The sequence below is a fragment of the Conger conger genome, chromosome 2, assembly GCF_963514075.1.
Source record: "Conger conger chromosome 2, fConCon1.1, whole genome shotgun sequence".
Taxonomy (NCBI): Eukaryota; Metazoa; Chordata; class Actinopteri; order Anguilliformes; family Congridae; genus Conger; species Conger conger.
This window is the reverse complement of record NC_083761.1, coordinates 31960011-31972586: the sequence shown is the minus strand read 5'-3', so window position 1 is coordinate 31972586 and position 12576 is coordinate 31960011. Positions and strand designations below refer to the sequence as shown.

The window sequence follows — 12576 nt, the reverse complement described above, 5'->3', positions numbered from 1 at the left end:
AAACTTTTTTCTTAATTTTAGGTCCTCACTTTCAAGAATATATTTCTTTCTGTGTGGAAGAAGACTGTACTGTGATGCTGGTCTGTAAGGTAATATCAACTGGTGTGTCGATGCACCAAAAGGGTTCGTGTCTAATCACAGTAGGTGACTGATTTTATAGCTTACACCAGTGGTCGCTGGTGGTGATACTGGATGAGAGGGCTAAAAACTAAAAGTATAATCTGTACAGTCCAGTATTGCATTTGAAAATATGTCATTAGCATACATGTAATTTAATGAATGTGTTTATCCAAAGCACCTTTCAATACCATGAGTGACATGTGTCAGTATGGTTGGCATCAGTGAGTGGGAATTGAATCCATAACCTTGGCAGTGTTAGTGCCAAGCCTTACCAGTTGAGCTACAGGACTATAATATATTCTGCTCTAAATTATGAAACCTAGCCTTGCTATAGTAGATGCACAAAAGAGAAATCTCCATAACTGAACCATCAACAATGTAGCCTACCTAAGCACAATTACACACTGGCTAACCAGTGTTACTAGGATGTCATCTTTGGGGGGGGGGGGGGTATAATTACCCCTTGAAAAAAAAAAGTTTAGATTTATTGATTTATATCTTATGATGAGAATTTGTATGATGAACTAGAGAAGAAAACTTTGGTTTGGTTCGGATCTTCAGTAGGCTACAATAGAATAGAATACACAGGGTCAGGCAGCAGTGCCCGTATGATGAACATTTCTATGATGAACTAAGATAGTTCTGCCTCGGATAGAACATTGTCTAGGCCCAATATGATTAGCAGATGAAATTAAAACATTTTCTTTAGATATTTTTGTTACTCTTTTCTATGTTTTGTTTGTTTGTGTGTGTACAAGAATTTTGAATTTTGAACTCCTAGAATGGGGGGGATTCATTATTGTCCGTTTTGTTATTCTGTTTGTCGAATTGTACATTACACGTTTTATTGCATTTCAACTCAATTGCCAGTATAAACAGCTTAGTTTTTGTCAAGTTTAGTAAAAAATGAAGCTCTTCAGCCGAGGAGGCACAAGATGCAGCGAACCTGGCTGTTTGAACCTGCAATTCAGTTTGTTGCAGTTGCACACCGTGGAGCGCCATAATTGGCTCGCCACTTCGAGGGCGGGGGGAGGACATGCGGGAAGCGGTTGGAGAACATGCGGCTTGGAGAAGGCGTGTTGCTCTCTGGATCGTTAGATCCATTCATGCTGCCAGGGGACGTGGCCGTATGTATGTGGCATATCCTGGATGACAGGAGTAATTGGTATAGATAGGGAACAATTAGCAACCAAATTGGGAGAAATCAGAAATAAAAACATTTTTAAACATGATTTTACTGGCTGTGCTGCCTCGGAGGATGGAGGTTGCTGCACATCTGCGACTGACTTGCTGTCTGTGGAGCTGGATGATAAAAATTACCCTCTATATAAAAATGACAATTTCATAATTTATTCATTACATTACATTACATTATTGGCATTTGGCAGACGCTCTTATCCAGAGCGACGTACAACAAAGTGCATACCCATAACCAGGGCTAAGTGCGCTGAAAGACCCTAGAGGGAAGTACAATTTCAATTGCTACCTGTACAACAAAGATAAGGACCAGGGCCTATTTTTTATTTTTTAAACAACAAATAAACAAACAACAAAGCAAAAATGACCAAACTGACCAAATACTGCTTACCTAGCCAACTAAAAATACAGAAACACTACGTAAATCACAAAGACAACAATTAAGGATCACAGGGAGGTAGGGAGGGATGGGGAGAGGTGCTGCTTGAAGAGGTGCGTCTTCAGTTTGCACTTGAAGGTGGGGAGAGATTGTACAGTTCTGACCTCAACGGGGAGTTCGTTCCACCACCGTGGAGCCAGAACAGACAGTAGTCGTGAGCGTGAGGTGGAGGTTCGGAGAGGGGGAGGTGCCAAGCAGCCTGTGGAGGCTGAACGAAGAGGTCTGGCAGGGGTGTAGGGTCTGATGATTTTTTGTAGGTAAGCTGGGGAAGACCCCTTAACTGCTTGGAAGGCTAGCACCAATGTTTTGAATTTCATGCGAGCCATGACAGGCAGCCAGTGGAGGGAAGTAAGCAGGGGGGTGACGTGTGAGTATTTGGGAAGGTTGAAGACCAGACGAGCTGCTGCATTCTGGATAAGTTGGAGGGGTCTGATGGTGGACGCTGGGAGGCCAGCCAAGAGGGAATTGCAGTAGTCCAGGCGGGACAGAACCATTACTTGGACCAGGAGCTGGGTCGAGTAGGGGGTGAGAAAGGGGCGGATTCTCCGTATGTTGTATAGCAAGAACCTGCATGACCGGGTCACCGCCGCAATGTTCTCGGAAAGGAACAGTCTGCTGTCCGTCACCACGCCGAGGTTCCTTGCACTGGGTGATGGCGTGAGTGTGGTATCCCCGAGGAAAATGGAGAGATCCAGGTGGGGAGAGGTATTAGCAGGGATGAATATCATTTCAGTCTTGCCTGGGTTGAGCTTTAGATAGTGGTTATCCATCCAGCTCTGGATGTCACTCAGGCAAGCAGAGATACGGGCAGAAACTTGTGTATCAGATGGTGGGAACGAGATGAAGAGTTGGGTATCATCCGCATAGCAGTGGTAGGATAGCCCATGTGCAGTGATCACAGGGCCAAGGGAACGAGTGTAAAGAGAAAAAAGAAGCGGGCCTAGGACTGAGCCCTGGGGAACTCCTGTGGCAAGGGGCCGAGGTGTCGATACCGTACCAGCCCAGGCAACCTGGAAGGAGCGACCAAAGAGGTAGGACTCAATCCAGTCCAGGGCTGTGCCACAGATGCCCGTTGCTGACAGGGCGGACAGGAGGACTGAGTGATCCACAGTGTCGAAGGCAGCAGAGAGATCTAGAAGAATGAGGACAGAGGAGAGGGAGGCTGCTCGTGCGGCATGGAGCGACTCACTGACGGAGAGGAGCGCGGTCTCTGTCGAGTGGCCCGATCTGAAGCCAGACTGATGGGGGTCTAGCAGGTTGTTGTTAGAAAAGAAAGAAGAAAGTTGAGTAGAAGCAGCTCGTTCTATGGTTTTAGAAAGAAAAGGAAGAAGAGATACCGAGCGGTAGTTCAGGATGATGGAGGGATCCAGGGTAGGCTTTTTTAGCAATGGAGTGATGTGGGCCCTCTTGAAGGATGCTGGAAAACAGCCGGAAGACTGGGAGGAGTTGACAAGGGAGGTGACAAATGGGAGAATGTCTGGTGAAGAGAAGAGAAGAGGGGATAGGGTCAAGGGCACAGGTTGTAGGGCGGTGGGAGAGCAGGAGTTGAGAAACATCAGAGTCTGTAAGGGGAGAGAAAGTAGAAAAGGAAGGGATGGGCCTAGAGGGGGGGAAGGGCACAGAGAGGGGGGCGATGGTTGTAAAGGATCTGCGGATGACTGTGACCTTCTCATCGAAAAAGTCAGCAAAGTCATCAGCAGCGAAGGAGGACTGAGGTGGAGGAGGCGGTGCGTTGAGGAGAGAGGAGAAAATGGAGAACAGTTTCCGGGGGTTAGAAGCGGAGTTCTGAATTTGTGTCTGATAGTATTTTGCTTTGGCGGCAGTGACAACAGAAGAGAATGCCGCCAGGAGAGACTGGTAAATTGTGAGGTCTGAAGGGTCTCTGGATTTTGCCCATTTCCTCTCCGCTGTGCGGAGGCTGGTCCTGGAGGTACGGAGGGTGTCAGATATCCAAGGACTGGGAGGGGATGTGCGAGGTGACTTTGAGACAGGGGGACAGAGAGAGTCAAAGGCGGAGGAGAGAGATGAAAGGAGGGTGGCAGATGCAGAGTCAGTGGGGAGTTTGAAGAAGGATTCGAGAGGGGGGAGTGAGGCGGTGACAGTGCTGGCAAAGGAAGAGGGTGAGAGGGAGTGGAGGTTACGGCGGGGGAGGGGGAGGAGGATGGGGAGGAAGAGGGAGGGAGAATGAGATGAAGTGGTGATCAGATGTATGCAGAGGGGTAACCATGAAATCGGAGCGTGAGCAGTTCCTCACAAAGACAAGGTCTAGGACATTGCCCGCCTTGTGGGTTGGAGGAGAGTGTTGCAGGGAGAGGCCGAAGGAGTGGATTAGCGGTAGGAAGGCAGCAGCCTGGGAGGCTTCAAGGTGGATGTTGAAGTCTCCAAGGAGAATCAGTGGGGTGCCATCCTCAGGGAAGGAGCTGAGAAGGGTGTCTAGCTCATCAAGGAAGTTTCCCAGGGGCCCTGGAGGACGGTAGATAACTGCAATGAAAAGGTTAGTAGGGTAGGATACTGCAACAGAATGGAATTCAAAAGTGGATATGGACAGGTCAGAGAGGGGGAGAAGAGAGAATTTCCATGAGGGGGATATTAAAAGACCAATACCACCGCCACGGGCGGAAATCCGGGGAGTGTGCGAGAAGGAAAAGGAGGATGAGAGGACAGCGGGAGTGGCGGTGTTGTCAGGTGTGATCCAGGTCTCCGTGAGGGCAAGGAATTGTAGGGAATGGAGGGAGGCATATGCAGGGATGAAGTCAGCCTTCCGAGTGGCAGACTGGCAGTTCCATAGTCCCCCTGTGACAGCAAAGTCCTCACAGGGGGTCAGCGGGGGGTAGCTGAGGTTCAAGGGGTTCCGACGCTGTGGAGGCCAACGTCAGAGGGGGGGTCTTCGAGGGAGAGAGCAGGCTGGGATGGGGTGAAACATAACATCACAAACTGGGACACTAGCGTCGCTCTGACACGCCTATTTCAATCGCCTACAATTGCTCACAAGCAATATCAAATCAAAGCTAATCTGTAATGTCTGTCTCTAGCTAACAGGCACATATATATTTAGACACGATTACACGTGAGTTCTCAGTGTTCGGTTTATTACAGGTCTGCCAGCATAACAACAAAAGCATCCCCTGTCTATCCGGTTTCCTCTTCTTCTACTACTCGGCACAGAACAATGCCCTAGGCTATGACAATGACCTCTTCAGGTCATTACCTGTCATTACATAATCTACTGATAAATTCCACAGCTATTTAAGCTATTTAAGACAAACGTTCAATCACTCTACAGGTATGCAACTAGTAGAAGTGATTAACAGCGATCGAGACAAACAAACTGGCTCAAGCCCTAACCCTTGCTGTGCAATTTAAAATCAAACGTTACCGCGTCTAGAGGAAAATCCGCAGCGATACTAGAACACCTGGTTGGAATGATGCACTTGTTTACAATAGCTGTTCAATGAACACTACAATTGCTTTAAATATTTTCACTCCTCTCCTTTCCAATAAAAATGAGGATAGATAAGAACATAATGGGATGCAGAGAACTACAAAATCGGGAGAGATCAAGCTTAATATGCTATAGGCCTACATACGTGTATACAACTACATCATATTTCATAAGCTACCAAAGAGACTTAACCAACACGTTGCTATTTTTTAAGAAAGCCTGTGATTGTCTGCTGCACAGTAGATATGTATTTGCCATGATGGAGTGAAGGTTGTACTAGAACTGGGGAAATGGGAAAGCACACATTGCCAGTAGGCTATATGGCCAATATCAATGTTTCCCTCATGTAAACTCAAAAGCAACTAGCTCCATTTGTTTTCTATGCTGCATAATTGGTGAAAACATTGAGACAGAAACATTTTTTCCTACTTAATCAAATTTTGAGTGAGAGTCTGCTGACATGAACAGTAAACTTGAGCTAGACAGTGGTGTGACTGCAGGGAATGGTCGCTTATGCGTGAAATAGGCTTTAGATTATGTTGTTTTCATTTGACTAATTGTAGTTCAGACAACAGCAAGTTAACAAGAAATTACAGGCAAAATGATCTAGCATAGAAAATAGGTAGGTTACAAGAGCAAACCATAGAAAGAAAGGGGTGTTTAACCTGCCTCCCAAAGCAGACTCAAGAAGCAAGCCTTAGTCACTTAATACAGATGCGTTTGTTTGTCGCTCAGAGCCCTGAATGCTCAGAGAAATAATAATCAAATGCACCCAAAATCTTTAAGCATGCTGCAGTTTGTATTCGTTTTAATTGACTGAGCGGGCTGGCGAAAATATGTGATTGACAGGATTGGAACTAAAATAAGTGGCCGATATGATGGAAAAATCAACATCACATAGTACCACACATTTTGCTCTCACAAAAGTAGCCGGCCTTTACCAGTGCAGTAGTCGGCTATATAGCCGGCGGCCTGCACTTTTGGAATTCACCGTACATCTGTATATGTGAAGAAGTATCATAGTTTGGAGATAATGTAAAGGAGGCACACTGACTAAGCACACCCACACCTTCCAAATGGCAAATAGCAGTGCGTTTTTTTGATGACCAATGACAAAATCACAAAAAAGTTCATAAATGAATGCTCAAAAAAACAAGTATAACAGTGAGTTTACTTAGGATGGGCAGACGATCCCTCTGGGTGGGCAAGGCTTATCTCTCGGTGGGCAAGGCTTACCCAGCCTACCCGTAGACATGCCCCTGTGGCTAACGCATGCCAAGTCTGTCATCTGATCAGTTTGCACAGCCACAAATGTTGCCTTTGTTATTTCCTCAACCAGTTATTTTCAGTGAACACAGTCGAGCAGCTCATTTTGACTTGTCTCTGCCTTGTACTTAGTGACAGGTGTGTTAGAGAAGTGATTGGCTAACTGGCTAAAATAAGAGAACTGGTCAATAAAGTCTAATGATGTGTAGTTGTATCCTACCCATCGCAGAGCTAACCGTGTCCTCCACAAAATTGAATACAATCCACGATTTTTGACAGTGAGTCTACTCCAAAAAACAAACATAAGCGGAAAAGGGAATTCTTAGCTGTTAGCTAGCCAGTCCTTTCGTTCAAACCAAGAAACACAAAACTTACAATTTTGTTGTTTGTCCTGTGGTATAAGCTGCACATTATTTGGTCCCCAATCTCCGTTTCCTTCAAGTTTTCCACCATCATAATTATTTTTAATGGATGCCATCTATGGCTAGTTTAAATCCTTTACCACAAAAATAAATGTAGTCAACACGTCATCATCAAGGAAGTTGTCACGTGTTTAAGAACGATCCATATGAAGCTTAAAAAAACATGGCCGTCATCCACCTGTCAAAATTCAGCATGCATTAGATATCCTTAATGAAGTCTAATCATCTTGAAATTGTGTAGCTGTGTTCTACTACCCTTTCCATTTTTCTAGTTTGATTAATGAAACTTCCTAGTGGCATGATGGGACACTGGATAGCACTGTCGCCTTGCAACAAGAAAGTCCTGGGTTTTATTCTCAACAGGGGCCCTTTTTTCCAAAAATATACAAAAAGCTATAGCATAGACTTATGAAATCTGGTGTGTGCTTTCAAAATTAAATTAAGACTCCAACCATAAATCACAGTTCATTAATAGAGATCTTTACCTTCCTGCAGTGACCAATACCTTCATTGGGTCAGTACATACTGACCAATACTGTATAGGGTGGCCTGTACCGTAGTGGTTAGGGCACATGACTGGCACCTGCAAGGTCGTCGGTTCGATCCCCAGAGTAGCCACAATAATATCTGCACAGCCGTTGGGCCCTTGAGCAAGGCCCTTAACCCTGCATTGCTCCAGGGGAGGATTGTATCCTGCTTAGTCTAATCAACTGTACATCGCTCTGGGTAAGAGCGTCTGCCAAATGCCATTAATGTAATGTAGTGTTATGTAATTCGGAGTATAATCCTGGGTTGTTTCCTCAAATGTACTGTCGACTAAAAATACTGCTTTCTTATATTAGTATATGATGTGTTCCCGAATGCTGACCGTGGATGAGAAATCCAGTCAATTTCTGATACTTTCACAGGATGAGAAAGTTGTTAAGTGGATTATAACTACCTGGATTATCCTGAAACTGTTAATAAAACCCCCAAAACATCAGTCAGTGATATCAGAAACAATCTCCACAGGGCAGGGGTGAAAGTATCTCAAACGAAGAGGATTTAGAGAGCAGCAATATAGAGGCTATACCACAGGATACAAACCACTCATCATTTGTAAGAATTGGAAGGCAAGATTACAATTTGCAAAGAAGTACAGAGATGAGCCACAAAAGTTCTGGAACAAAGTTTTATGGACTGATGAGACTAAGATTAACCACTCCCAAAGTGATGGAAAGGCCAAAGTGTGGAGAAAGAAGGGATGATCCAAAACATACAAGCTCATCTGTGAAGCATGGTGGAGGAAGTGTCATGGCTTGGGCTTGCACAGCTGCTTCTGGAGTGGGCTCACTAATCTTTATTCATAATGTAACTCATGATGGTAGCAGCAGGATGAATTCAGAAGCCTAAAAAAACATTCTGTCTGCCAATTTACAGAGAAATTCTTCCAAATTTCATGCAGCAAGACAGTGACCCAAAACAACAGAAGAAAGGAGAGAGAAAAAGTGGGAAAAAAAGTTAAAGGTTTTAGACTGGCCAAGCCAATCCCTTCAATTACAGTCTGTGCACGTGCCTGCCAAAGGCAATCAAAAGCCAATTCCATGTTAACTCGCATTTTATTTAATGGGACGCTTACTTTATTTTGATGCTGATATTTTGTTACCTAGTAGCCCTGAAGGTAGATTCTCACTTTTGTGGTATGTTAAAATGATAGATGCTAGGCCACAGCAAAATAACCAAAGCATCTACTTTTGTATCATATTGGCAAGCCATTTCAAATCGGTAACTCACATTCCAAAAAAAAGGACATGGCTATAATGCTGAATACAGTTTATGTGGAGGCCGGTAGCATAGTGGTTAAGTTACATGACTGCGACCCACAAGGTTGGTGGTTTGATCCCCAGTGTAGGCACAATAATATCCGCACATCTGTTGGACCCTTGAGCAAGGCCAGGGGAGGATTGTCTCCTGCTTAGTCTTAAGTCGCTTTGGATAAAAATGTCAGCCAAATGACATGTAATGTGATTTCAATCCTCCCCTGGAGCAATGCAGGGTTAAGGGCCTTGCTCAAAGGCCCAATGGCTATGGGCCTGTCGTGAGCCACGGACAGCATTCAAATTATATTTGTCATCTTGGTCTGAAATCTTGCCCTTCCGCATTCCTAGTAACCAAATAAAACGTTTTGGTTTTGGTTTTAGAACTCAATTAACAATTTTTACTCCTAATGAGTTTAATTACTGTTACTATGTTACCAAGATTCAAATCAAGAGCTCGGAGGAGGAAACTCACCATGGATAGAGCTAATGGTACTGCTTCACCGTTCTCCCGCACTCCCAGATTTCCTTCCCCTGATACATTCCCGGTTTGGCTCATGGTTTCATAGGAACTGCCATTATTATGTCTATCGTAGGCCTCCCTTCTTAAAAATCAGTGATTTCCTGCCGGGGTCGTCTGGTCAAGATTTCAGCAAAAGTACGATGATGCTCATGCTCTTGTTCTTGAGACTTGAGCTTGTGGTATGCATACTGTTGTCTATGACGCCTGCACCTTAAGCATACAAAAATGACATGTAGTATTCCTATGATTAGTATTTATCATTAAAATAAATTAGTTGAGGCTTAACTCCATGTTCTTGCTTCCCTGTGAAATTAGTCCTGAGCGGTGGCATAAAGTAGTCAGGGACATAATTTTTGAAATAGTCCTGGTTTTGTCCTTTTGCATCATTATTGACTTATCTATTTTGGGATATTGTTGCGGGTCCCCTATATAAAGACTAGTGAGTAGTGGTGTTGTGGGTCCCCATATTATTCCTTGTTGTTCTAATTGCGGCCATCGAAGTCCAGTTTGACTCGGTAACCCTTTCCTTATAATCAAGGGGTATTTAAGCTCACATCTCCTCGCCCTTTGAGTATTTTTTGTCGGGACCTCTCGCTTTACTTTACGCCCCAATGAGCTTGGACAATATCGAGTTTGCCTGCCTCTTGAACATTTCTGTTTCCCGTCTGTGGTGATACAGCTGACATCACATTCTATCATACTGGATTTCCGACCGCGAGTTAAATAGTGACAGCATGTTTCGTTTTTCATTTTCTGACCGCAATTTTCAGTACTGTTTTCACTTCCTGGTGATGTCATGTTGTATTCACACCAGATCACATTTATTTCCTTAGTAACACATGTATATTGGTAAGGGACTCTATATTTCATTACATAACTTAAACCTAATCCTATTACTGCTACAAAAAATATTAACCCTAGTATTGCTAACCCATAACATTCCCGATCTTGTTCCTTCATCAAAGACTCACGGCGTAGGATTTGTTTTTCCCGTAGTGTTTGCTTCTCCTCCATCTTCGTCTGCAGACGGGGGTTCAACCGAGTGCCTAGCTGAAACAGAGTATACACCTTCGCCAACCACAACTCTGGTGGTGACTGTTATGGTTAGTATGTAGAGAGGCCCTGTGGCCTCATCTTTATCATCAGAATAGTTGTGGCGAGGGTTTACCCGCCCTGTGGCTCCCCGCCGAGATTCCTCAACCACAATTGTTTCTCTCACTTGCCCTTTATCATCAATTAGGCCTTCTGTGCACACAGTTAATTGTCTTCTAACCCCTTTTAATATCCCTTCTACAGGGAAAGCGTGTAACCTGAAGTATGCCACTTGCCCTACTTTTTGTGCTCTAGCTTTGAACTTTCTCATTAATAGATCTGTATCACTGCTGTACCATGCTCTGGTTGTATGATCCCCAAAAGGTACGTCTAGTACTTCAGCATCTTCTGGTGGGTACAGACAATTTTTAACTTCTTCTTTATAATCTGTTAATCTCCATACTACTCTTCCTTCTCTATTTATGGCTTTTCGCCTAAACCTCATAGGTCTGGTATCTGTTTCCCCCCTTCGGTTAACCATCAGCAGCCAGGTGGGCCCGTAGTTGTATGTCTGTTCAATAACATTTCTTAGTTGGTCGTCTCATTGTCTACCCATAATGGGCTGGGCGTATGTTGACTTTTCCTGACCTTTGGAGGTCTCGTTTTTATCATAGGGGATTAATGCATGAGTGAGGCCTGCTGCTACAGCTGATCCCTCGAAAGTGAGTTCTCTGCACTCATTACATGTCACAAGTTCCCCTTCTGCTGTTTCAAGGCAGTAACATTTTTTCCTAGGCTGCCCCCCCTTCTCAGGCCCCTCTATCTCTCTGGCCATGAGGAAAGTGGTATTTGTCGCAATGCTAATTCTGCATTGTCCACAGACCACTAATCTGTGCATCATCACGACTGGAGAATGCCCTGTCTGGGTTGTCATTCCCCATAGGGCGTCCCCTGGTAACCCCTCTTTTTTTGGGGGTACTCTTGCCCCACCAGGTCCCTGATATCCTGGCCTTAACTCATTACATGAACACAGGATGCAACAGCCTGGCCCTTTCATATCTTCCTACATTGTGCCACTGTGGTTATTCCTCCCTTTTTCAATTTTACCATATTTTTATCTAACACTTTCTCTACTATCCCATTTACTTGAGGATGATAGGGTGGGGAGAATATTCTTTCTATATTGTTTTTGATACACCATTTATTAATAAAGGTATTCTTGAAATGAGCTCCATTGTCTGATCTGATTTCTTTGGGTTTTCCTATTGCTATTACTGTGCTTTCTAGCCTGGCTAGAATCTGTCTCCCCGTACCTTGCCACAGAGGATGGATAAGGGTGTACCCAGTGCACAAATCAACTATTATCAGTAAGTATCGGTGCCCCCCTGTGGATCGCATCACAGGACCGGCCGAATCCATGTAAATACTTCCCCAGGGTACTCCCGACCTTATAGGTAATCCAGCACTCCACAGGCCGTGTGGTGTATTAATCATCTGGCATTGTGAGCAGTTCTTAACTACTCCCTTCACTACCTCTTTCAGCTTGGGTATATGTAACCTTTTCAGGTTCTTAATTACATTAAAAGAGAAATGTCCATTCTCTTCATGTATTTTTCGAACCAATGCCTCTCCCTCTGTCGGATGCGCGACTTGTTTAGTCCCTACTATGGGCTATTCTTTATTAGGAAATATACTTCTATATGTGGGTCTGGCATATCACTGACAGCCATTTTCCCACCTAGTTATAAATTAATATTTATACTATTACTTTATTAGAATTTACTGTCCTATACAGTCTTACGGTTTCACTACTTAGGTGCCTAGCACCTTTCTCGTCAGTGCCAGTAATCGACTCGAGCCCCACGAGTAGGAATCTACACGGGCAGTGCCTCACTAGGCCGTGAGCAGTTCTCAACTACTCGTGCCCCACGTTGGGCGCCAAAATTGTCGTGAGCCACGGACCCCTTGCCGAGCTCAGACCTCACGTTCCCACGAGCAGTACCTCACCATGAGGTGTCTCGGGGACGAACTCAAGTACTCCGAACGTTCTGGAGCCCTGGTAAGTTCTACTGAACTTCCAGCCCAGTCTCGAAGTGAAGGGTGTGATGCAAATCTGGTATACGATGTCCTATATTCAATGTATTCCTCTAAAAGAACCTTTATCACATATGATTATAGTAAGATATACTTTATTATAATCAATCAAAAGAATAGAGTTATACAGCTTACAGGATATATATCATCTTTCAGTTTGCTGATCACATGCAACTTACATATACCCCTTTAGCTCTTTCTAATTTACCTTTCCACCATGATGTTAAAATTCAAGGTACACCCCT

General features: G+C 44.3%; 1 protein-coding gene across 1 annotated transcript in view; it reads left to right on the top strand.

Annotated features, from left to right (window-relative positions):
* The window catches only part of myom2a (myomesin 2a), a 138001-nt gene that overhangs the window by 102465 nt on the left and 22960 nt on the right, over positions 1-12576 (top strand). Inside the window, exon 28 of the mRNA XM_061229219.1 lies at positions 22-89. Within this exon, the coding sequence (XP_061085203.1) occupies positions 22-89 (68 nt within the window). The remainder of the gene's footprint in view (positions 1-21; positions 90-12576) is intronic.